Genomic DNA, 22,485 nt, shown 5'->3' with positions numbered 1-22,485 from the left:
TGACAAAGTGAACTCTCTCTTTTACATGTCATGGGAAAAAAATAAAGTTGGCACAAATGAAGTTGAAACATAAATTTAGAATAGAAAAAAGCAAAAAGCAACGTAGTTTTCCCGTGTCTTGGAGAGGGGTTTGTTTCCTCCAGCCACAATCACAAATTCGTAAACTTGAGGTGGAATCAAACACCTAGACTAAAATTAATTTGGATCTTCTAATTGTCATAAAACTTTTACAAAATATTAACTTAGGCCCTTTGACAAAATTATAAAAATTTCAAAAAACTTGAACCACACACTTTCTCGGAATAATTTCATTGGATAGATTGCAGTTTGACAGACACTGATTTTGATCATTTAGAAGCTTAATATTTCCTTAACAATACAACGTGATTAAAACGTTTAGCTGATTTTACAGAGTTATCTCCCTGTAGTGTAAGGTACCATCGTAACAAAAGAATATATGGGATTCACATTAATAAGATATCAAACAAATAACAAATAAAAAAAAATTATAAAAAAAAAGACTAAAATTCTAAAAGTCATTATACAGTCACTATACTAAAAGAGTCGTTAACAAAAGTTGGCAAAAGGTAAAAAGATATACAAAGCTCTACCATCACCATCCAATTCCCATACAAAATATTAGTATAGTTAAGACCACCTATGACAACGATCCTGACATGGGAGACAGGTTCAAAGACATCTACGGAAGTGGGAAAAAGGGGAAAGGGGGTTAAGCTAGTGTTTGAGCTCTTAATAAATAAAGGCAACAGTAGTACACTGCTGTTCGAAATTCATAAATCGATTGAGAGAAAAAAAAAAACAAATCCGGGTTACAAACTAGAACTGAGGGAAACACATCAAATAAAAGAGAAGAACTACGACCAAACAGAAACACAAAACTAACACACACAGAAACGACCTGTAATATAACAATGACCATTTTCTTGGTACAGGACATTTTAAGAAAAAAAGTGGTGGGTTGAACCTGGTTTTTGGCTAGCCACACCTCGCGCTTTAATGAAAATGTGAAATATAACATTGAAATGACAACATTGCATGACAGGACTACAATACAAATAAATGCAAGAACATACAGGTCAAAGAAATACACAAATACACATTACAATAGGACATTTTGACATGCTAATAGGTACATGGCTTATAATTTAACACACCATACGTGCGTTTCGTCTACATAAGACTCACCAGTGACGCTCAGATCAAAATAGTAAAGAAAGCCTAACACGTACAAAGTTAAAGATCTTTGGTGACCCTAATTCTAACATGTGGTGCCAAATACGGCTAAGGTTATCTATGATTGGGATAAGAAAATCCTAAGTACTTTTTTAAATTCATGTTATATTCACAAATCACGGTGAGTGGAATGGCAAAAGATAAAAGAACCTAGAATAACAATCTGGTAAGATAAAGGTCTCTACTCGAAGATACAGATAATTTAGACGAGAAAAACACAGACCTGTACAAATAAAGCTATAACCTTTTGTAAAAAATTTCGTTGCAATGAATCTTCGCAGATACTGAAAACGATATAATTATTCTTACTACTCTAAATACGACAGTTTAAATGTAATCTATATATCTCCCTCGAGGATCATTTCCGTTCTTACAAACCAGAACTTTAATATCCCGAGATTTAAACCGTAGCATGTACGTTTCTTTTTGTGTTTAACGTGAATCAGACCCCACCCCTTGTATCATAAGCGAACAGCAATATTTTTTTTATCATTTATACTTGTTGCACATCATTGAGATCAAATTTGAATTGAAATTTGATAGTTTTAAAGTAAAGGTATATCTACCTTTACCCGGTATGGTATGTGACGTAATCTAATAATGTCACCTGTCTTGTTGACATTTTGCGTATTTAATATATTTAAATAGTTCTGTTGAATAGACCTATATAAATAGTTTAAATCAGGAAGTGGATTTAATATAATGTACACTACCGAAAAATAACCCAACGCCAACGGTACCCGAATCATGTCAGTTTTGTAGTAAGTATCATGACAATCTGTTGCTAACATTACTCTTTCATATACATCACTAAACACTTCTCTAAACATTTCACGGACAATATCTCGGCGGTTGTAAGTTGTCAGCTCCAGACATCTGATAGCTTCCTTGTTAGGATTCATTCACCTCCGACATTTGATACCTTCCTTGATTCAATATTGATATTAGTTATCAATAATCATTGACGAGAACCATATATTTGAATCGGTACATCAATTACACCTTGGTATCTTGTAAGTTTGTATAGGTAAACAAAGACTACGATGAATGTGTTTATAGATATTGGGCATTTCAAGAAACACAGTAGAAATTCTTCACGAGCGTTCAGAAAGGGACCTGTTATTACATAAAACATATCGTCTGATTTGTTCTTTCTATCCTTTGAGTATGTTACTCTCAGACAAGTAAGGCGCTTTTTGTTTTCATACTATCATCTTTTGTGTCCTTATACTTTGGTCTCCTACCGAACAAAGTGTAATCTAAAGTTTGTACCACGCACATTGGAATTAGTAAACTTTAGATTTGTGACTTTCACTTAGTCTATACGCTGTGGTTATACTTTCATATCCCGAGAGATTTTGGTTTTAGTATCAAATAAAGTAACAAAAATACCGAACCGGAAAGTTTTTTATTTAATGGCAAAATCAAAAACTCGAACACATCAAACGAACGGAAAATAAATGACTGTGTACAGGCATTTTCTTATGTAGAAAATGATGGAGTAAACCTGATGTATAGCTAGCTACCAAGACTTAATAAACAATGCCAGTTTCTAATCAGAAATTTGATGAACCAGGACGTCTTGTTCTTTTTCTAAAAAAGAACATTGGAAGCTACCAATACCGTATTGGTAAATATTCCGTTTTAACTTCACTAAAAATACATCATTGTCTTGAAGTATATAATCTAGGTACTGATATTTTTACATCTTAAGTACATGTTATAGTTCTTTTATTTGTCTTTTTAAATTATTAACCTTTACTGTTTAGTTTATTTTTAGTAATATCATTTGGTGTGGCTGGGCACTCATACATTCCTCCAATGTGTTGTTGTGCTTTGATCATTATTGGTATTATTGTCTTTCATTTTTGCCTATCTGCTTTGTCTATATGCCATTTGTTTTTCTTTGTTAACACATTTTTTTGTTTTTATTGTGATTAAGATTATAACACAATATTAACTGCTGTACCCCTATTTTTGACATTTTTACCTAGAATGTATGTTTGTTTTGTTTACACATCGTTGTCAATTTATAATGGAATTTATATGCGACTGTATATTTGCTTGATAAACGAATTAGGTATTGACAATTCACTTAGAAACCCAACATATACCCTCACGACACTTACCAAAGAGGAAATCCTGGAAAATTATAGGTCTGTTCTATGTTCCTTTGGAATTCAACCAAAGATGATGAACTGGATCTTCCATCACTGTATTGGATACCTAAACTGCATAAGTGTCCTTATAAACAACGATATATTGCTGGGTCTTCCAAGTGCTCCACGAAACCTCTTTCTAAATTATTAACATCTATTTTATCAGCAATCAAAGACGGCCTTTAAAGTTATTGTGAAACTGCCTATTCTAGAGGTGGCGTGAATCAGATGTGGATACTTAAAAATTCCAAAGATCTTTTAGAGTACATACAATCTAACTCTCTTTCATCTTGTAATAGTATTAAAACATTTGACTTTTCTACACTTTATACAAGTATTTCACATTCCAAACTAAAAGACAAATCGAAAGAGTTGGTATTACTTTTAATCATAAAAAAAGAATCGCCAACGAAAATACAAGTATCTTGTCTTAGGAAGGGATAAATCCTACTTTGTAAAGAATCACTCTGATTCAAACAAAAAATTCTCTGAAAGTGACATTATCAAGATGCTTGATTTCTTGATTGACAACATATTTGTTACGTTCGGAGGACGTGTTTTTCAACAGACTATCGGCATTCCAATGGGAACGAATTGTGCCCCTCTTCTTGTCGACTTGTTTCTTTATTATTATGAGGCTGACTTCATACAGGACTTCTTAGGAAGAAAGATAAGAAGTAGCAATATCCTTATACTCTTCTTTCCGCTATACAGATGATGTTCTTTCACTAAATAATTCAAATTTTGGTGACTATGTCGAACGCATCTATCTCATTGAACTAGAGATAAAGGATACAACAGATACAGTTAAGTCGGCCTCATATATTGACTTACATCTAGAAATTGACAATGAGGGTCTATTGAAAACAAAACTTTACGACAAAAGAGATGATTTAAGCTTTCCAATTGTGAACTTTCCATTTCTAAGTAGCAACATTCCAGCAGCATCTGCATACGTGTATATATCTCCCAATTGATACGACATTCCCGTGCTTGCATTTCCTATCATGATTTTCTTGATAGAGGGTTGTTGCTCACAAGGAAGCTATTAAATCAAGAGTTCCAAATGGTGAAGTTGAAATCATCTCTTCGTAAATTTTACGGACGCCATCACGAGTTGGTTGACCGTTATAGAATAACCGTTTCACAAATTATATCTGATATGTTCCTTACGTCGTAACTACAATCCCCTTCCCTTTCATAAATGTGACCTACCGAATTAGACTATTTGCCGGATTTGTTATCACATAAGCAACACGACAAGTGTCACATGTGGAGCAGGATCTGCTTACCCTTCCAGAGCACCTGAGATCACCCCTAGTTTTGGGTGGGGTTCGTGTTGTTTATTCTTTAGTTTTCTATGTTGTGTCGTGTTTACTATTGTTAGTCTGTTTGTCCTTTTTAGCCATAGCGTTGTCAGTTTATTTTCGATTTATGAGTTTGCTGTCCTTCTGATATCTTTCGTCCCTCTTTTTATACAATTGAGAGGTTTTAATTTAATTAGATATAAAACCAGGTTTATATATGTGTGTGTGTTATTGCTGTTTGTTTGTTTTTTCTACATTGGCTAGAGATATAGAGGGAGGGTTAAGACTTTTAAAACTGTTTTTCCTCGCTGAATTTTGCGCCTGTCTCAAGTCAGGAGCCTCTGACCTGTATTCTTGTATGATTTTTTAATTCTAGTTTCTTTTATATATTTCGGAGTTGAGTATATCGTCTATTATCACTAAACTAGTCACATTTATGTCAAGGGGCCAGCTGAAGCACGCCTCCGGTTGCGGGAGTTTCTCGCTGTATTGAAGACCAATTGGTGGCCATCGGCTGTTTTCCGCTCTTTGGTCGGGTTGTTGTCTCTTTGACACATTCCCCATTTCCATTCTCAATTTTATTAATCCATGAGGAAATGCATGTACTAAGTTAGGAATGAGCTCAGTTGTTTTTCATTCGTTTGATGTAATTTAACTTTTGGTTTTGCCATTTGGGAAAAGGATTTACCCGATTTGAATATTCCTCAGAGTTCGGTAGTTTTGTGACTTAACTTTTTTCTATGACAATTATATTTACTACAATGTGTGAGCAAAACAAGATCAGCCAATATGGTGTTATAATCTTAATCATTATAAAACAAAGTACTATCTCAACAAAAATAAATAACAAATGGCATGTACACACTTTAAAGGCAATGTGTATAAGCAGAATTGAAAAGACACGAATACAAAAATGACCATAGCAGTATAGCACAATGGTGTGATGTATAACTACCGAGCAGGGGCGTTTCCAGGAAATTTGAAAGAAGGGGTGTATTATTAAATTACTCGCCGAGCGGAGTGAGCCTAAAAAAATGAACTTTTTTTCTTTCTAAAAACTAAAAATAATTGTGAAATGCTCTTATTTAAAGGTTTAAAGAGCTTGGATGTTTTATCTAGGCTTTTGGTTTATATGCATTCAAAGTTATATGATTTGAGTTTCCAAACTTTTGGTTGAAGAGAGAAACACTGGGATATGGGTCAAATGTTTATGAGAATTGTTTCCCCCAATAGAATCTATCATAAAAATATCAGTATAAGTTCTGAAAGATGTCTTTTAATTTCTTATCATCAAGGTACTTTTTTCCAAATATATGTGGTCAGTAATACCTCGAGTAACCTCCTTTGCAATTGGCATATGTTGAAAAGATATCAAAGAAATGGTGAAGGAAGGATTTATTCTTCTGATGTTTTAGTCTCGAAGAAATCTCATTCTAGAATGATTTCAAAAATATGTGATAAAAGGGGAAAATATTAATGAAATTAAAAAGTATTATTATCAAGCTAAAAGCTGTGAAAAATTGTGTACTTACAATGAGTACTTTTTAGTAATAAAACTCATAATTTTATAACCAATCTGGTGTAATCTGCAAAATCTTGAGAATTGGCTGACGGTAAAGAGAAGTGATTTTACCAAAAATATGTACATTTAATATCAATTTTTCTTTTCAAAATTCTTAGATATGTAATTTTTCAATGCTCTATAGCAAAGAAGTTGAAAAAGGTTCCAAAAAGGTTAAAAATTGATAAAAATGAAAATTATTTAAAATGGGGTACTATCAAATAACCGTAGCATACAACTAAGTTTACCATCATACTATTTCTTTTTCATCAGTTAATTTCTTACAGTCATATAAACCTAAAAATCAGGTTAAGTAAACAAGTTTTATAGTAGAAATGTTTAGCTCCTCAAGTGTGAGCCTTTTTTACATTACAGATGTAATTGAGCAAGAATAAACGATGGAAGATGGAAGAGGAGGAAGAAGATAGAGTGACAGAGCCTCGTTTTACTATAGGTATGCAATTGTTTACTATATGTAAGAAGTTAGAGTGACAGAACCCTGTTTTACTATAGGTATAAAAATTGAAAAGAACACGTTTAATACCGAACGTCGTTTTACGTTTTACTAATAGGTATAAAATTAGAGTGAAGGACATCGTTTAAATATAGGTTAGAAATTATAGTGACCGAACCTCGTTTTATAGCAGATATAAAATGTTCTTCAATCTGATATACGTTATTCAATCATTGTTCTATATAACATGGTAAATATAGGAATTTCTTCATATTTATGATTTCATAGATATCTATGTGAACACTCTTACCATAGAAAGTTCAATGCAAACATTTACAAAAATTGTAATAATTTGATTGAAAACAATTCGAAAGCAGTGAAAACATAGATAAACAAAGGCAACAGTAGTATAGAAATGTTCAAAATTCATAAAGCTATTGGGAGAAAACAAATCTGGGTTAAAACTAAAACCGAGGGAAGCACATCAACTATAAGGAAAAAAACGATTATTGTATTCCTTTCCATTGCATGTCTATGTTTGTTCATCAGATCAATCTCAGTTGATTTATAACGCATATTACATTACACTTTTAGTCCCTGCAAGAAAAGCAGAGCCTACATAAAATATTGTAAGAATGACCAGTTATTTAAACTCTGCTATCATAACATATAAAGCAACACTACTTAAAGATCCGTGTATTAAAGGGACGTATTGGTAACGCTTCTATATTCATCATAAGCTGTGCCTTTTGTTAGTGTCGCTTGCACTCATTAACAACAGCCTTTTCCCCCCATAGGTGCACAAGATATATCAACCCTCAACACTACCAATCATCGTGGATTTCTACGTTATGAAGGAAGTTTAGAGAAATTTGTCAGCAGAACTGTTATTTTCAAACCATTTTTCAGAGAAGCAGTTAAATGCAAGTAGATGAATTTTTACTGGTTCTCTTTTAAGGTTTTCAGTTTGGAAGATTTTTTTAAAATTTGTTTCATCATTTAATTTTCTTTTTCACTGTGGCTTTAATTATAATTGTGACATTTAAAAGAAATCCTGAATTTACGAATAAGGAATTGATAAACACTTTACAAATAGAGACGAAAGATAAATTTGACAAGTATATTAAAAGATATATTCGTTTTGTTGTTGTACAACAGAGCAGACCTAAGGAAATTTGAATCACTATTTAATATGTAACTAGAAAACCCATCTATAAAATGAAACTAGAAAAATCATGAAAGGCTGTAAATATCCCCGTTATTTTTCAGGGAGACAGCGTTTTGTTGTTTTATGTGAAGGATGCATGTATTTATACAAAGACGAATATGCCACATCACCTCTTAAAGCCTTTTCTTTAGCAGACTTTACAAGGTACTATTTATAAGATTTAATTTTAAAATTTCATAATCAAGAATAAGTGGAAGTATCATATTTTCCTCCCCTTCAAACATTTATATCAAATATCAATTTGCGGATAATTCAACCTACATATAATGATACACATATTAAATTGGTAGAATAAGATGGAACCAATTAATGAAATAAAGGAGGGAAATTGCAACATAAATAAATACAAATTTTTAAATGGTTTTCATATATTTGATTAAAAGAATCCAAAGGTTTCAAGATAACGACAGAAGAACAAGGATGAAGTTTCAACTCGTACCATTAAACGAGAGCTCACCTCAGAAGTTCTTAACATTTTGCTCCTCAACTGATGAAGAAAGAAAGGTATGCTAATGGTCATTCTTAAACTCTTGAAACATTTGAAATTTTTGTATTTTAAATAGAACTAATAATATAAATGTGGTTTACAGGGCATGCGTTTGTGAGTGTGTGTCGATCTGATGAGTGAATTCTTTTCAAACTGATATTTACAGTTTGTTCTTGCTGTTACACCACTATCACATGTTTGTGACGAGCTTAACTCTACAGATCCGCCCTAATACAAAATAAAAGCCCAGAAAATTACACACTCAGTTACACTTAAAAATAGTAAAATCAAATTACAAATAATCCATACTCATATACTTAAAGGTATTGCTGCTCTTGACTTGAACAGCTTGTTTTGAAGGAAGTGTTAATAAGTCATATTATGTCCAGCTTCAAACAATGAATATACATCATAAAATGATCTTTTGAAGATTTGGTTCCAAAAGATAAGAAAGGAAATGGACGAAGCAGTACACGGCTCTTCTCATTTACAAAGGTAATTTAACCTGACAATTATCTAAAAGGTAAATTAAAAATGGCAATTCTCTCAATGGTAAATTAACTTTATACAAAATTAACCATGGTTTTATATACGGCTCTGTTAGGTACTTCATAACAAAAAAAAAACAATCAATATTGTTAGCCATAAAAAATGAAAAATGTGAAAGAATATAATAGAAAATATATTGCTCATGAACAGTTGTGACAAGTATGGACTTTACATTCAAACTTGATACAGTTATGAATCTGGATTGTAATAAAATATTCGACACAACATAGGTTTCTGAATGCTGGACAGTCCAATATCCAAAATCTAAATACTAGTACATGGTTAGATTCATAAAATTGAGAGAGGAAATGGGGAATGTGTCAAAGCGACAACAACCCGACCATAGAGCAGACAACAGCCGAAGGCCACCAATGGGTTTTCAATGTAGCAAGAAACTCCCGCGCCTGTAGGTGTCCTTCAGCTGGCCCCTTAAAAAATATGTATACTAGTACAGTGATAATGGACTTCATACTAAACTCCGAATTATACACAAGAAACTTAAATTAAAAATCATACAAGACTAACAATGGTCAGAGGCTCCTGACTTGGGACAGGCGCAAAATTGCGGCGGGGTTCATTCAACATGTTTATGAGATCTCAACCCTCCCCTATACCTCTAGCCAATGTAGAAAAGTAAACGCATAACAATACGCACATTAAAATTCAGTTCAAGAGAAGTCCGAGTCTGATGTCAGAAGATGTAACAAAAGAAAATAGATAATATGACAATTATACATAAATAACAACAGACTACTAGCAGTTAACTGACATGCCAGCTCCAGACCTCAAATAAACTGATCGAAAGATTGTGTTTTCATCATATGAATATCAGGTACAATCCCTCCCGTTAGAGGTTTAGTATCATACTATCATAAGATATATGAGAAGAACATAACCCGTGTCATGCCAACAACTGTTTTTCAAATAAATGAGTTTAGTTCCGATGCAAAGACCCTATAAGTAAATCAATATTAAAGCCAAAAAATGCAATCTTTAATGACCTGACAACAGTATCGTAACTATACCCCTTCTTTATAAGTCTGTTTAAAGGTTTTGTAAGCTTTTGAGGTGAATACTGACATGTTTGTGCTTTGTCAAGAATATTACCATACAAGATTGGATGTGAAATACCTGAACGTATAAGATGTCTGCATGTTGAATTATATTTACAAATTATTTCCTTATACCGATGATAAAATTTAGTAAATGTTTGACTAGTTTGGGATATCAAAAATTCTGGTGTAATAATTTTTCAGTAATACATAAATTTCTCTCGCTAAAATCTTATACGTTGTTACAAACACGAGCGAATCGTACAAGTTGAGATATATAAACACCATAAGATGGTGACAAGAGAACGTCACCATCTAGAAATGGATAATTAACGATATGAAATGAAAAATAATCTCTTTTATCATAAATTTTTGTATTAAGCTTCCCGTTAATGATATAGATATTAAGATCGAGGAAAGGGCAGTGGTCATTGTTAGTATTAGCTTTATTTAAAGTAAGTTCAACAGGATAAATTTCTTTAGTATACATACTGAAGTCGTCATTATTGAGAGTCAATATATCATCCACATATCTAAAAGTATTGTTAAATTTTTGTATCAAATATTGTTTCGATGGGTCTTTGCTAATTTTAGTCTTAAATTGTAACTTATAACAATACAAAAAAAGGTCTGCAATAAGTGGTGCACAGTTAGTCCCCATTGGAATTCCAATAACTTGATGATATACGGAATCTCCAAAGCGAACAAAGATGTTATCAAGTAAAAATTCAAGCGCATATATAGTATCAAAGCATGTCCAATTGACATAGTTCTTTTGTTTATTGCTACTAAAAAATGACCTAAAAACGTTTGAACATATGTACTCGCATTCTGTCTTTTTAAATGTCCATTTGATTAGGGATGTGAATTTTTTCTTCATAAGAATATGAGGCAAAGTGGTATATAGGGTAGAAAAATCAAAACTTTGAACGGATTCAAAATCACCAATATATGCATGCAATTTATCAAGTACTTCCAACGAGTTTTTGACACTCCAAAAGTTATTAATTCCATTATTTTCAAAGGCCTTATTTGAACAATTTATTATCAGGTTTTTTTTTATTGTACCAAGTGTACTAGTAAGTAGAATAGACAATTTAGTAGTGGAACAATGGCTTGAAGATGAAATAAATCTATATTTGTAAGGTTTTGTGTGTAGCTTCGGAAGCCAGTACATAGTTGGGACTTTCATTGTATTTGTTTCTGCTTGTAAAGAAGTAGCTAAAAGTTTGTGTTTGTTACAGATGTCGTTTTCTGAAAATGAAGTTAGTTGGAATGTTGGTGAATTCGTGATTTCCTTTGGTAGAACCTCAATATAAAATTTACGACAAACAATAATGATATTATTAGCAGCTTTATCAGCCGGGACAAAAACAAATTCCTTGGCTAGTTCTTTTAATTTATGTTTGATACGCGAAATAGGATTTTTATGGTTGTTGTTAAGAGTAAAATGTTCTTTAAATGTTGTATTCGAATATCAACTATCTTCATAACAGAATTAAAAAAAGAGTCCAAAGTTATTTTGTCAGCTTTTTCCCGTTTTACCCATTTCAAACAGTAGTTACGGAGTGAGTTGTGGATGATATTAGGACACTCATTCCAATTAACAATTGACGGGGGACGATATTTAGGTCCTTTACTGAGTAATGCTCTTAACTCTCGGTCGCGAACGATGTTAAGGTCTCCTGTTATGACATTGGAAATAGGGCCATACGTGTATTCGGAATTACTGCATTAACATGAAATAGGTGTATTTTCAATGATATTGACATCGTTACACAATTTGCTATAATTATACACACAAATTCCGGGTAGATTTCTTGTAAATATAACAAATTAGAGGGAGTTCAGTATTATCAAAATATCAAGGAATTTGGTCTTTAACAGAATAGTCGTTAAAAATACCGGCAATATTAACAAAAACAAAACCTTTATTGACATACTTTATTTTAATAAAATCTTTTTTATGATCTTCAGAGCCATCAGTTTTTGGAAACAGTTTAGAATAACAATATGCAATTATAATTTGAACGATTTCATACTTAGGACTGCATACCAAAGAACCTCAAGAATTGAATTTTGATGAAATCAAACAAAGTGTAATTTAGAACCTAAATGTGGTACCAATCTGATAACGTGACACAATATCCAAAATCTAACTACACGGTTAGATTCAGCATATCTAAGAACCGCGTATTTTCAATGTTTGTTGAAATCAAACATACATTCGTTTTTTTCCGATGTGGACCAACTTTAAAACTGGGCTCAAAAGCGTCTATCTTGATACATAGATATAAGAAGATGTGGTATGAGTGGAAATGAGTCAATTCTCAATTCAAGTCACAATTTGTGAAAGAAAAACAACATAATTAGGCAAAGTACGGTCTTCTACACGGAGCCTTGAGGGCCCCCCAAAATACTAGTGTAAAACCATTCAAACTAGAAAAACCATGTTCAGAGTCAGCACATCAAAGAATCACAAGATTACTTTTTTTGTTAAAACCAAACAAAGATTAAGTTTTGACCCTGTTAACCTTAATGTGTACCAATTTCAAAATCGGGCCAAGAATCAAAACTCTAAATACTTGGTAAGATTTGACATATTAAAGAACCCCTATGGACCTTAAAAGAGGGACGAAAGATACCAAAGGGACAGTCAAACTCATAAATCTAAAACAAACTGACAACGCCATGGCTAAAAATGAAAAAGACAAACAAACAACAGCACACATGACACAACATAAAAAAATTAAAGAATAAACAACACGAACTCCACCAAAAAACTAGGGGTGATCTCAGGTGCTCCGGAAGGGTAAGCAGATCCTGCTCCACATGTGGCACCCGTCGTGTTGCTTATGTGATAACAAATCCTGCAAATAGTCTAATTCGGTAGGCCAGATTCATGAAAGGGGATTGTAGTTACGACGTAAGGAGCATATCCGATATCATTTGTGAAACGGTTATTCCATAACGGTCAACCAACTCGTAATGGCGTCCGTAAAATTTACCAAGGGATGATTTCACTTTCACCATTTGGAACTCTTGGTTTAATAGCTTACTTGTGAACAGCAACCCTCGATCAAGAAAATCATGATAGGAAATGAGAGATATATACCCCGTATGCAGGTGCTGCTGGAATGTTGCTACTTAGAAATGGAAAGTTCACAATTGGAAAGCTGAAATCATCTCTTTTGTTTTGTTTTCAACCGACCCTCATTGGTCAATTTCTAGATGTAAGTCAAGATATGGACCAATTTGAATAAAGACAAAACATTTCTTTATTTCTAGTGATTTTGATCAAGACGAATATGTTTCTTTAGAGACACCCGTACAGTTACAGCCAGCACACACGTACCGGGAACCAGACAAAAAGCTGGTTAAAAAGTCGAAAAATAATGAAAAAAAGAAAAAGGAAAAGGAAAATAAACCAAATGAAAAGGACAATAAACCAAATGAAAAAGACAAAAAAGAAAACACAGCTACAGCAGGCAGGCGTCCCCCTCCATCGCCTCCAGAAGACGGTAACACACTTAATATTGTCAATGAGAATAACTCAAATTGCTATTGGGACTCTATATTACTCTCCATTGCCTAATATAATTTTTGATAACGACATTCGTGTAACTACGGCAGATACGTTTAATATTGATGTTCTGAAAGATTTTTTTTAAAGATTTTAATTCGTTTAAATGATAGAAAGAGGATCAAATTGTTAAATAGCACAAATATCCTCCGACAGCCAGAGTTTAAATGCCTGGGGACTAAAACATGCATCTGCACAACATATCTCTAAGCCAAAAAGAACAATCTTTGATTTGTCATTCCGTCAGAGCAAATACCTGATTTCTAACTTATTGATTGACAACAAAGTTCTCGTCTAAGAGTCTAAACAACATAAGTCAAACAATTTATATTAAGGAATTTATTTATGCGGAGAAATTATTGTATGCAAACATTTTAAATATTTTTGTTTTTAGACGACGAAGGCGACTTAAGTGACTATGATACGATACCAGAGGATGCTTTAGTTAATCGAGCTCTGCCAGGTTTGTGTGACAATAATGAACACGATAAGGGACAATAAGTGCCAATTTACGGTCTCATTCTTATGAACTTTTTAATGTATAACAGGAATGCCTTTTTCCTCATACCATTATAAACTCAATTACGCTTTTAAAACCCATATACTCTGATGTATTAAGTTTGTAATGTCTGTGTCATTTGAAAGAAATCATCTAAATTCTAACATTTTGACTTTTGTGTGTAAAATGGACATCAGCCAAACGAACGTATGTATTTAACTTTTATTTTATATATAGTATTTCAAGTTGAGAAAAAGAAATTTATACCTTTATAGTATTCATTAATGAATCATGTAATAATGTTTGCAGCTGTTCCACCCAATGTACCAAAAGAAAGAACACCTCGTCTTGTTGAACCAATCAAACCAAAGGTGCCACAGAAATCACAGTTAAATATTAAGGTAACCTATTAGCAATCAATGCATTACATTAAAGATGACTTATAACTTATCAAGTGCTGAACATTTCCGCACTTTTTTCAAGTAGCAACGATAATTGCGTTTGTTAACACTTGTCTTCAGTCCGGAACCTGATGTTCAGTGGTTGTCGTTTGTTGGTGTGGTTTATCACCAACCCAGTAGTCAGCACTTTTGTGCTGACATGAATTATCATTGATATGGTTATATTTATAAATTAACTGTTTACAAAATTTTGAATTTTTTAAATACTAAGGCTTTTCTACCTCAGGCATAGATTACCTTAGCTGTATTTGGCAAAACTTTTAGGAATTTTGGTCCTTAATGCTCTTCAACTTCGTACTTTATTTGGCCCTTTTAAACTTTTTTGGATTCGAGCGTCACTGATGATTCTTTTGTAGACGAAACGCGCGTCTGGCGTATATACACAATTTAGTCCTGGTATCTATGATGAGTTTATTTATAGTGTTTTTTTATATAGATTAAACCGTTTTCCTGTTTGAATGGTTTTACACTAGTAATTTTTGGGGTCCTTTATTGCTTGCTGTTTTGTATGAGCCAAGGCTCCATTTTGAAGACCGTTCTTGAACTGATTTTTATAGTTGATTGAAATGTTACCCAACTGTCCCAGGTTTGGGGAGGGTTGGGATCCCGCAAACATGTTTAAACCTGCTACATTCTGTATGTTCGTACATGTCCCAAGTCAGGAGCCTGTAATTCAGTGGTTGTCGTTTGTTTGTTCAATGTATTACATATTTGTTTTTGCTCATTTTTTGTATATAAATTATGCCGTTAATTTTCTCGTGTGAATTGTTTTACATTTGTCATTTTGGTGCCTTTTATAGCTGACTATGCGGTATGGGCCTTGTGCATTGTTGAAGGTCTTACGGTGACTTATAGTTGTTTATTTCTGTGTCTTTTGGTCTCCTATGGAGAGTTGCCGCATTTGGCAATTATACTACATCTTCTTTTATATATTTGACCTATAATGGTTTACTTTTTCAAATTGTGACTTATAGGGAAAGTTGTCTAATTTGCAATCATACCACATCTTCTTATATCTTATTAATCGAAAAACTAAACTACACTATGTTATATATTATATTTGTTTGTAGAAATTAAGATATTCTAGATCTGAGTTTGAATTTAATAGCAGTGACAGAACTCAAGTTGAAGGGTATGTATTCATAACAGGCTTAACGATCAAAATTACTCAATCAACGTTTATATTTACTTGGTAATAATAAGATTGTTGACATAACAAATTAATTTAATATCAGTTTCTGAAATAGTTACGAAAAGTATACAGTTTTTGAGATTGTTCATATTAATCTCAAATCACTTTATGAGAAAACAATGTGAAAAAAACAAAAAGAAAAACGGATAAAATCATAATGAAAAAATAGAAGGAAAAAAAAGACAGACGATAGTCCATAAATCAGGACACAGGAAACTGGCAATGGACCTATACAAACCGTTGTGAAAACTTGAATGACATCAGGAGGTCTTCACGGATATTGAGTCCATGTTTCACGGTTTGCACACTTAGACTTTGGTAGGTGTACAGCTAAGTGACCAAAATATATTTAGCGTTAAAACTTATTTTTCAATATGTACATGCATGAATAAAGGCAACAGTAGTATACCGCTGTTCAAAACTCATAAATCCATTGACAAATAACAAAATAGGGGTAACAAACTAAAACTGAGGGAAACGTATTAAATATAAGAGAACAACGACACAACATTAAAATGTAACACACACACAGAAACGGACTAAGCATTAGACAAAATCCTTAGAGAATAACAAATATAACATCAAAACCAAAAACATGAATTTGGGATAGATAAGTACCGTGACACGTCTTATAGTAATGTGAATTCACACTCAAAAATAAGAGAAAACAAACGACATAACGGAAACACAACGTTAAAATGTAATACACACAGAAACGAACTATAATATAACAATGGCCATATTCCTGACTTGGTACGGGACATTTTTAAAGGAAAAAATTGTGGGTTGAACCTGGTTTTGTGGCATGCCAAACCTCCCTCTTTTATGGCCATGTGAAATATAACATTAAAATGACAACACAGCATTACAGGACTACAATATAAATAAATAGAACACAATTGACAAAGAAACACACGAATAATAGCTAACAAAAGGCAACAAGTTTAAATTTTTTTTAATAAACTGATGTATCACTAATTTCCCTCAAACATAGCATAACCATATCATAAGGTGAAACAGTAGGAAAATATTTTTTGCTATTACATTTGTTTGTTTTATTCTATTTTTCTATCAAGTTTGCTTACAAACAGTGCAACAATTAGAACTCAATATCCAAATTAGTTTCACCGTTTAAATACAAATTTTGGATGTATCACCACGACCTTGGACAGGCGCAAAAATGTGGAGGGGTTGCGCATGTTTTGTGAGATCAAAACCTTTTCCTATACCTCTAGCGAATGTAGAATAAACAAACACACATCAATACGCACAGTTTAAAAGGAGTCCGATTTCAATGTCAGAATATGAAATAAAAGATAATAAGCAAAATGATTATGACCAACATCAATGAACTATGGACAACTAGCAGTGACTGACATGCCAGCTCCAGACCGATTATGTCTTCATTATATGAATATCAAGCACAATCTTTCCCGTTAGGGATTTAGTATCATACCATCATAAAATATATATGAGTAGAACATAGCCCGTATCATATCAATATCAGGTATTTATTTTTGTAGAATATTGGATGAAATGTCAGTTGGAACTTTTCTTGTTCGGAAATCACGACAAGACAATCAAGAGGTAATATCAACACTTATTTTCCATTCGGGCCTTTTTGTAGACGAATCGTGCGTCTGACGTACAAACAATAACTCTTGTATCTATGATGAATTATTGTATAATAAGTATTGTTTTAAATTTAATATATACGGTTGAAATGAATAAGATATTATTAGCCCTAACCTTGAGCTAACTAATTCCAAGGATAACTAATTGAACAATTAAGTTTTATGATTCAACTTCATTATATGAAACCTAGAAAAAAGTTCTGTTTTGATAAATGTAACAAGTGCTTTATACTGAAAACATAGTGGAAAGGAACATATATATATATGATACAAAATTCCTAGACAAACTTGCCAGGTATACAGAAAGAAAACAAAAACAAAACATGAGACCTTTCAAATCTAAATTGGACAAAAGTAATAATCCTGCTCTAGAAGTGAAGGCCATATTGCTATCAACTTTCTGTATATATTTTTTTTCATCTGACAGACACACACATATGAATGATAACAATTCATATGGTTTAGCTGCATGTATTTTAAAAAAGTATCTAATGACCAAGAACAGCTTAAGTCTAATTTATTATATCTACTTTTTGAAGGTGCTGTCTGTAAAAACAGATGATGGAATAAAGGAATACAAAATATACAATAAGGTAACATAATTATTTTATTAGATTATAATTTTAAAATAATGACTGCATATTGTATTTGGCAGCCTTATACGTAGGCTATATAATTCAGCGCACATGACACATATTTTCGCCATTATACTTGACCAGAGGTTTTGGAACCAGTATACATTAAACATTTAACGGCTGCCTGCAAACATATACACGATGGATATTATGAAGAACATCCTATTCTTCTAAAATCAACTTTCCATTGGTTGAGATCTTTGCACATAAACAATATGTTCACAATTTAAAGTAAGAACGTATCATATTTTTCATTTAAGTGTGCACTCATTATACTTGGTTAATGCTTTCTTGGGGTATAAAGGACCAAATGGAATTAAAAAAAGTTTTATGAAAAGCTTTTCAAGTGTTCGTCTTACCTTTTGTTAAGAGCTTAATTATTATGTGAATATTGTTTCGAAGCATTATCTATTATATTTTTTCTCTGGACTGAGTACATGTTATTACAACCCATGTGAGTTTTTATTATAAACGGATCGGATTGAGAAATCATGCCGTATAAATCTCAAAACAAATATTTCTGAAGTCAAATGTTATCTGTAATGTTATGGATAGAAATTTTCATTCAATAATCGTTGAAATAAGTGGAATTTTAATGAGGTGGTAAGAGTTGCTGCAGTGAAACATGGCCTTCCGTCTATGTTGTTTGACACAAACTTTTCACTTCAGCAATTCGTCAAAGATAACGTTCGAGATCATCCAAAATATTTAACTCCATTTAAAAGAATCCAAATTTCATGTTGTAGAAAGACAAACTTCTTAAGAAGGAAGTTCATTGAACGAAGAAAATATTACTAAGAGAAATATATCGTAAAAACTTATGTCTTTCAATGGATAGATTTTGGCATATATTTCTAAATGTATACTACCTCTCAAATTGAACAACAAACAAACAAGTAAAATTAAAAATGGAAATGGGGAGTGTGTCAAAGAAACAAAACAACCCGACGAAAGACCAGACAACAGCCGAAGGCCACCAATGGGTCTTCAATACAGCGAAAAACTCCCGCACCCGGAGGCGTGCATCAGCTGGCCTCTAAACAAAAATGTTTTTAAATTTTAAATGCAGGTTTCTTCTTTCTCGAATGTGTCATTACCGGATGAATGATAAACGAATTAAAATTCATTTATTTAGTCGATTTAACTCAAATAAAAAGCAATTACTCGAGTTTTATCTTTGAAAATGCAGACATGTTTTTCAATATTTTTTCCTGGTACTATAAATAAGGGCGTTTTATAATGACATTTGCAGCTTTTTCCTTTTATGTACGTATTTGTTAATATTGAAATTCCTGCTCAAAGAGGTGCTGTGAAGGGACGAAGTGCTCTGTTGTGTAAAACAATAGCAAAGAACGTGATTTAAAAAAAATTCTTATTTTGTTATGCTATATAATGTGACTAACAGTCACGTTAGACCGGGGGTTGGAAATCTCGAAAGATAGATTCCCCTTTTGGTATAGGTTAGAGAGGGAGATGTAATGAAAATTTCAAAGTGTCGACTGGTCCTCACTGATGTTGAAATCAAAGTTTCAAATTTAAGTTACCCCCTCCCCAAACAAAATTGTTCTTATATCCGTCGGCATAAAGATAAATCTATTGGCAGCATCCTTATTTCGTAGTGTACATGTAATATGATAAATTGAGATCTAAGGTCACATAACATGTACATATTCAATTAAAGGATGCCATCTATATGACCATTCTCCACCAACAACTAGTTGTTACGCTTGGAGTCTTAATGTGTTACCAATTCGCTAACACTATGATTATGGTCTGTGTTCATTTTTTAGCAACGTGGACTTAGCATTGACAACAAAGAACAGTGGTTCAGTTCAACAGAGGAATTGCTTGACCATTATTCACAAAAAGATATTCCTAACAGGGTTATGACTTTGTCGAGAGCATATAGTACCACAGAAGACAACGATCATTTATAATGTTGGTAGTTATTTTTATTCTGTATTTGTATTTATCATGTTTTAATATGAGTTTGACTGTCCCTCTGGTATCTTTCGTCCCTCTTGTCGATATTTTTTTTTATTTTGAACCACAACAGACTTTCTGTAATTGCGACATCATTTCACTCGAGAGAAAAAAATTCGGGAATCATAGCAGAACAATCGTGAACAAAAGAGTTTTTATATTGTGATTGAGAATGTATGCAAAAAGGAAACTCAACGTGTATGGTTATATTTTGTTTTTATTTATTTACGTGCAGTTATCAGTTTGTGTTAGTAAGTTTGTAAATATCTTTATGTTAACATTGAATGTAGTAATATAAGAATTAACTCACATATCTTTATATAGAAGATCAATTGCCTTAAAATCGCTGTACAAGACATAACAAGAAAATTATAACTTTCTGAGAGTTAAAATCAGTTCTTGGAGATTCAAGCTCTCTCTTAAGGATGTACACCTCTGAGGAACCAAACATTTCTAGCATTAAACTTTTTTTCTTAACCTGATTTTTTATAAGAATGTAAAAAATCATTTGGGGAAGAAAAATCATATGGTATTACTTCTTTTTTTATTACGGCCCTTTGAAAATGCCCAATGTTGTTGATTTTACCATTTTTCGTTGATTTTTGCCTATTTTTGGGCATCGTGAAAAAATCACAGTTCCACAATTAAACTTTTTTTCATACTTTCTATGAAGATGAAGTGGACCAATCTGAATAAATTTCCTTAAAAAAAGAATAGGTAGGTCACGTGTTAATATAAGAAAGTTTTATCATATTTCGATGCTTTTTTGTGTAAAATTTATCATGCTGTTAATTTTGTAAATTTGTGATTTTTCTCTGTTTTAAGAACAAAATGCATATTATTTCAACTTTTTTGAAAAGACAAAAATGATATGGGATGTTCATGATACTTGCAAAATCATTTTCTGTATCCGTCACCCATTTTTTCAAAATTTTGGGTAAAAATACTGACTTGATTAGTCGTAAAATTTGAAAACTAGATTCCTCAAAAACTATTCATTGTAAATACACAACTTTTTCACAGAGTTAGGTTTGATTAAAATGTTTTTAAAATTCATTGATATTTTCCATTTGTATCACATGTTTTGGAAATAATTCCAGAAAGAGATTTCAACGAGACTGAAACGTCAGAAGAATACATCCTTAAAATCAATGCTAAATTTTCGGAGGACATTTAAAAAATCAGATAAACAAATTTCTATCAAAAACGTTCAAAACTATTCCTAAAATTTCACAACATGTTAATATAGTATATAAGAATACTATAGGATATTTGCTGACATATTAGATGGTGTGAGTTATTATTATTATTGATATGATTGTGAAGTATATTAAAAGTTAAGATATATATATCTTATCCCAGATGAGGTATGAAAATAGAGAATTTTTTTTTAGAAAATTTGTGCTACACATACGGATCAGCTTTATTTTTTTTATTTGTGTTTCACCCATATACAAACTTTCTTCACATTTATTAATGTTAGGCAAAGAGTCTAAGCAACGTTCTTCATGGACATACATTTTTGCAAACAAATACTCACTGGAATGCATTTTGTTGTAGTATCATATTTGTTAAGGCATGAACATTATCAAAACAAACAGTACTTTAGAATGGTCTAAAAATTACATTTGTTAAGTTTTTGATGGAATGAATAGGGCGTTATAATATGTTTCCAGTCCTACCCAAGTGCATAGGTGTTCAAAAAGGATTTAGATGTAGATGTTAAAACGCATGTCTTTAATGACAAATACACCTTTGTTAATAATAAACATTATATAATATGATTTAGACCAAAAAAAATTGGTAAATATGTTCCTTGCCAAATTATGTGATTAATTACAGTTAAACGACGGGAAGGACCGTATGGTGTACTTTTGTTCCTAAGGCATGTACTAAAATAGCTGCATTGTCTGTGGTTACCTTTATTTATAAGTTAATAGATTAGTGTTTATTTTTTCATTTAGTTTGTGACATCTAGCATTAAAATTTAGTTTTTAAACACATGTTTGCTCATTTCTACATCTTAAGAATGTTCAGCGTAAACAAATTGTATTACAAATGGTGTTGTCCACGTTGAAGTTCTTATTTTGGAAGCATCAAATTCCAACTAAATATTCTCTGAAATTTTCATTCTCAAGATACTTGATGTTTTTATTGATAACTTAAAAATAACGATCGTTTTTTTTCAACAAACAAATCGGCATCCTCAAGGGAAACAATAATGCTTATCTTCTTTGCGATATACGGTAGGATGCATATTTTTTCATGAGCGTCTTGGGAAGAATGTTCATCGCACTTGAAATAGAAGTTACCACCGATTCAGTTGATATAAAAAAAAAAGAAGATGTGGTATGATTGCCAATGAGACAGCTGTCCACAAGAGACCAAAATGACACAGACATTAACAACTATGGGTCACCGTACGGCCTTCAACATTGAGCAAAGCC

At 32.3% G+C, this 22,485-nt stretch overlaps 1 protein-coding gene across 3 annotated transcripts; it reads left to right on the top strand.

The window, feature by feature from the left end:
- Window positions 1–1,828: 1,828 nt before the first annotated feature.
- LOC143073580 (uncharacterized) lies at window positions 1,829–22,037 on the top strand. Of its 3 annotated transcripts, XM_076249220.1 has the most exons (13): window positions 1,829–2,015; window positions 6,657–6,735; window positions 7,533–7,658; window positions 8,005–8,107; window positions 8,347–8,467; window positions 8,881–8,945; window positions 13,340–13,572; window positions 14,029–14,097; window positions 14,443–14,534; window positions 15,665–15,726; window positions 17,310–17,373; window positions 17,960–18,013; window positions 19,846–22,037. In XM_076249220.1, exons 2-13 carry the CDS (start codon window positions 6,687–6,689, stop codon window positions 19,990–19,992), a joined length of 1,185 nt encoding a protein of 394 aa, XP_076105335.1. In that variant the 5' UTR covers window positions 1,829–2,015; window positions 6,657–6,686; the 3' UTR covers window positions 19,993–22,037. The 3 variants fall into 3 exon arrangements, with proteins under 3 accessions (XP_076105335.1, XP_076105336.1, XP_076105337.1); XM_076249221.1 differs by lacking the exon at window positions 14,029–14,097; XM_076249222.1 differs by lacking the exon at window positions 7,533–7,658 and having other exon boundaries at window positions 1,860–2,015.
- Window positions 22,038–22,485: the final 448 nt, after the last annotated feature.

This window comes from Mytilus galloprovincialis, chromosome 4 (assembly GCF_965363235.1).
Source record: "Mytilus galloprovincialis chromosome 4, xbMytGall1.hap1.1, whole genome shotgun sequence".
NCBI lineage: Eukaryota > Metazoa > Mollusca > Bivalvia > Mytilida > Mytilidae > Mytilus > Mytilus galloprovincialis.
The sequence above is the reverse complement of the archived record's forward strand: the minus strand, read 5'-3'. Positions and strand labels throughout refer to the sequence as shown.

Coding starts and splice junctions, on each gene's coding strand:
- LOC143073580 (XM_076249220.1), top strand. CDS start 6,687: ATGGAAGAGGAGGAAGAAGATAGAGTGACAGAGCCTCGTTTTACTATA. Junction 8,108..8,346: donor TCTTTAGCAGACTTTACAAG/GTACTATTTATA, acceptor TTTGATTAAAAG/AATCCAAAGGTTTCAAGATA. Junction 14,098..14,442: donor AGTTAATCGAGCTCTGCCAG/GTTTGTGTGACA, acceptor TAATGTTTGCAG/CTGTTCCACCCAATGTACCA.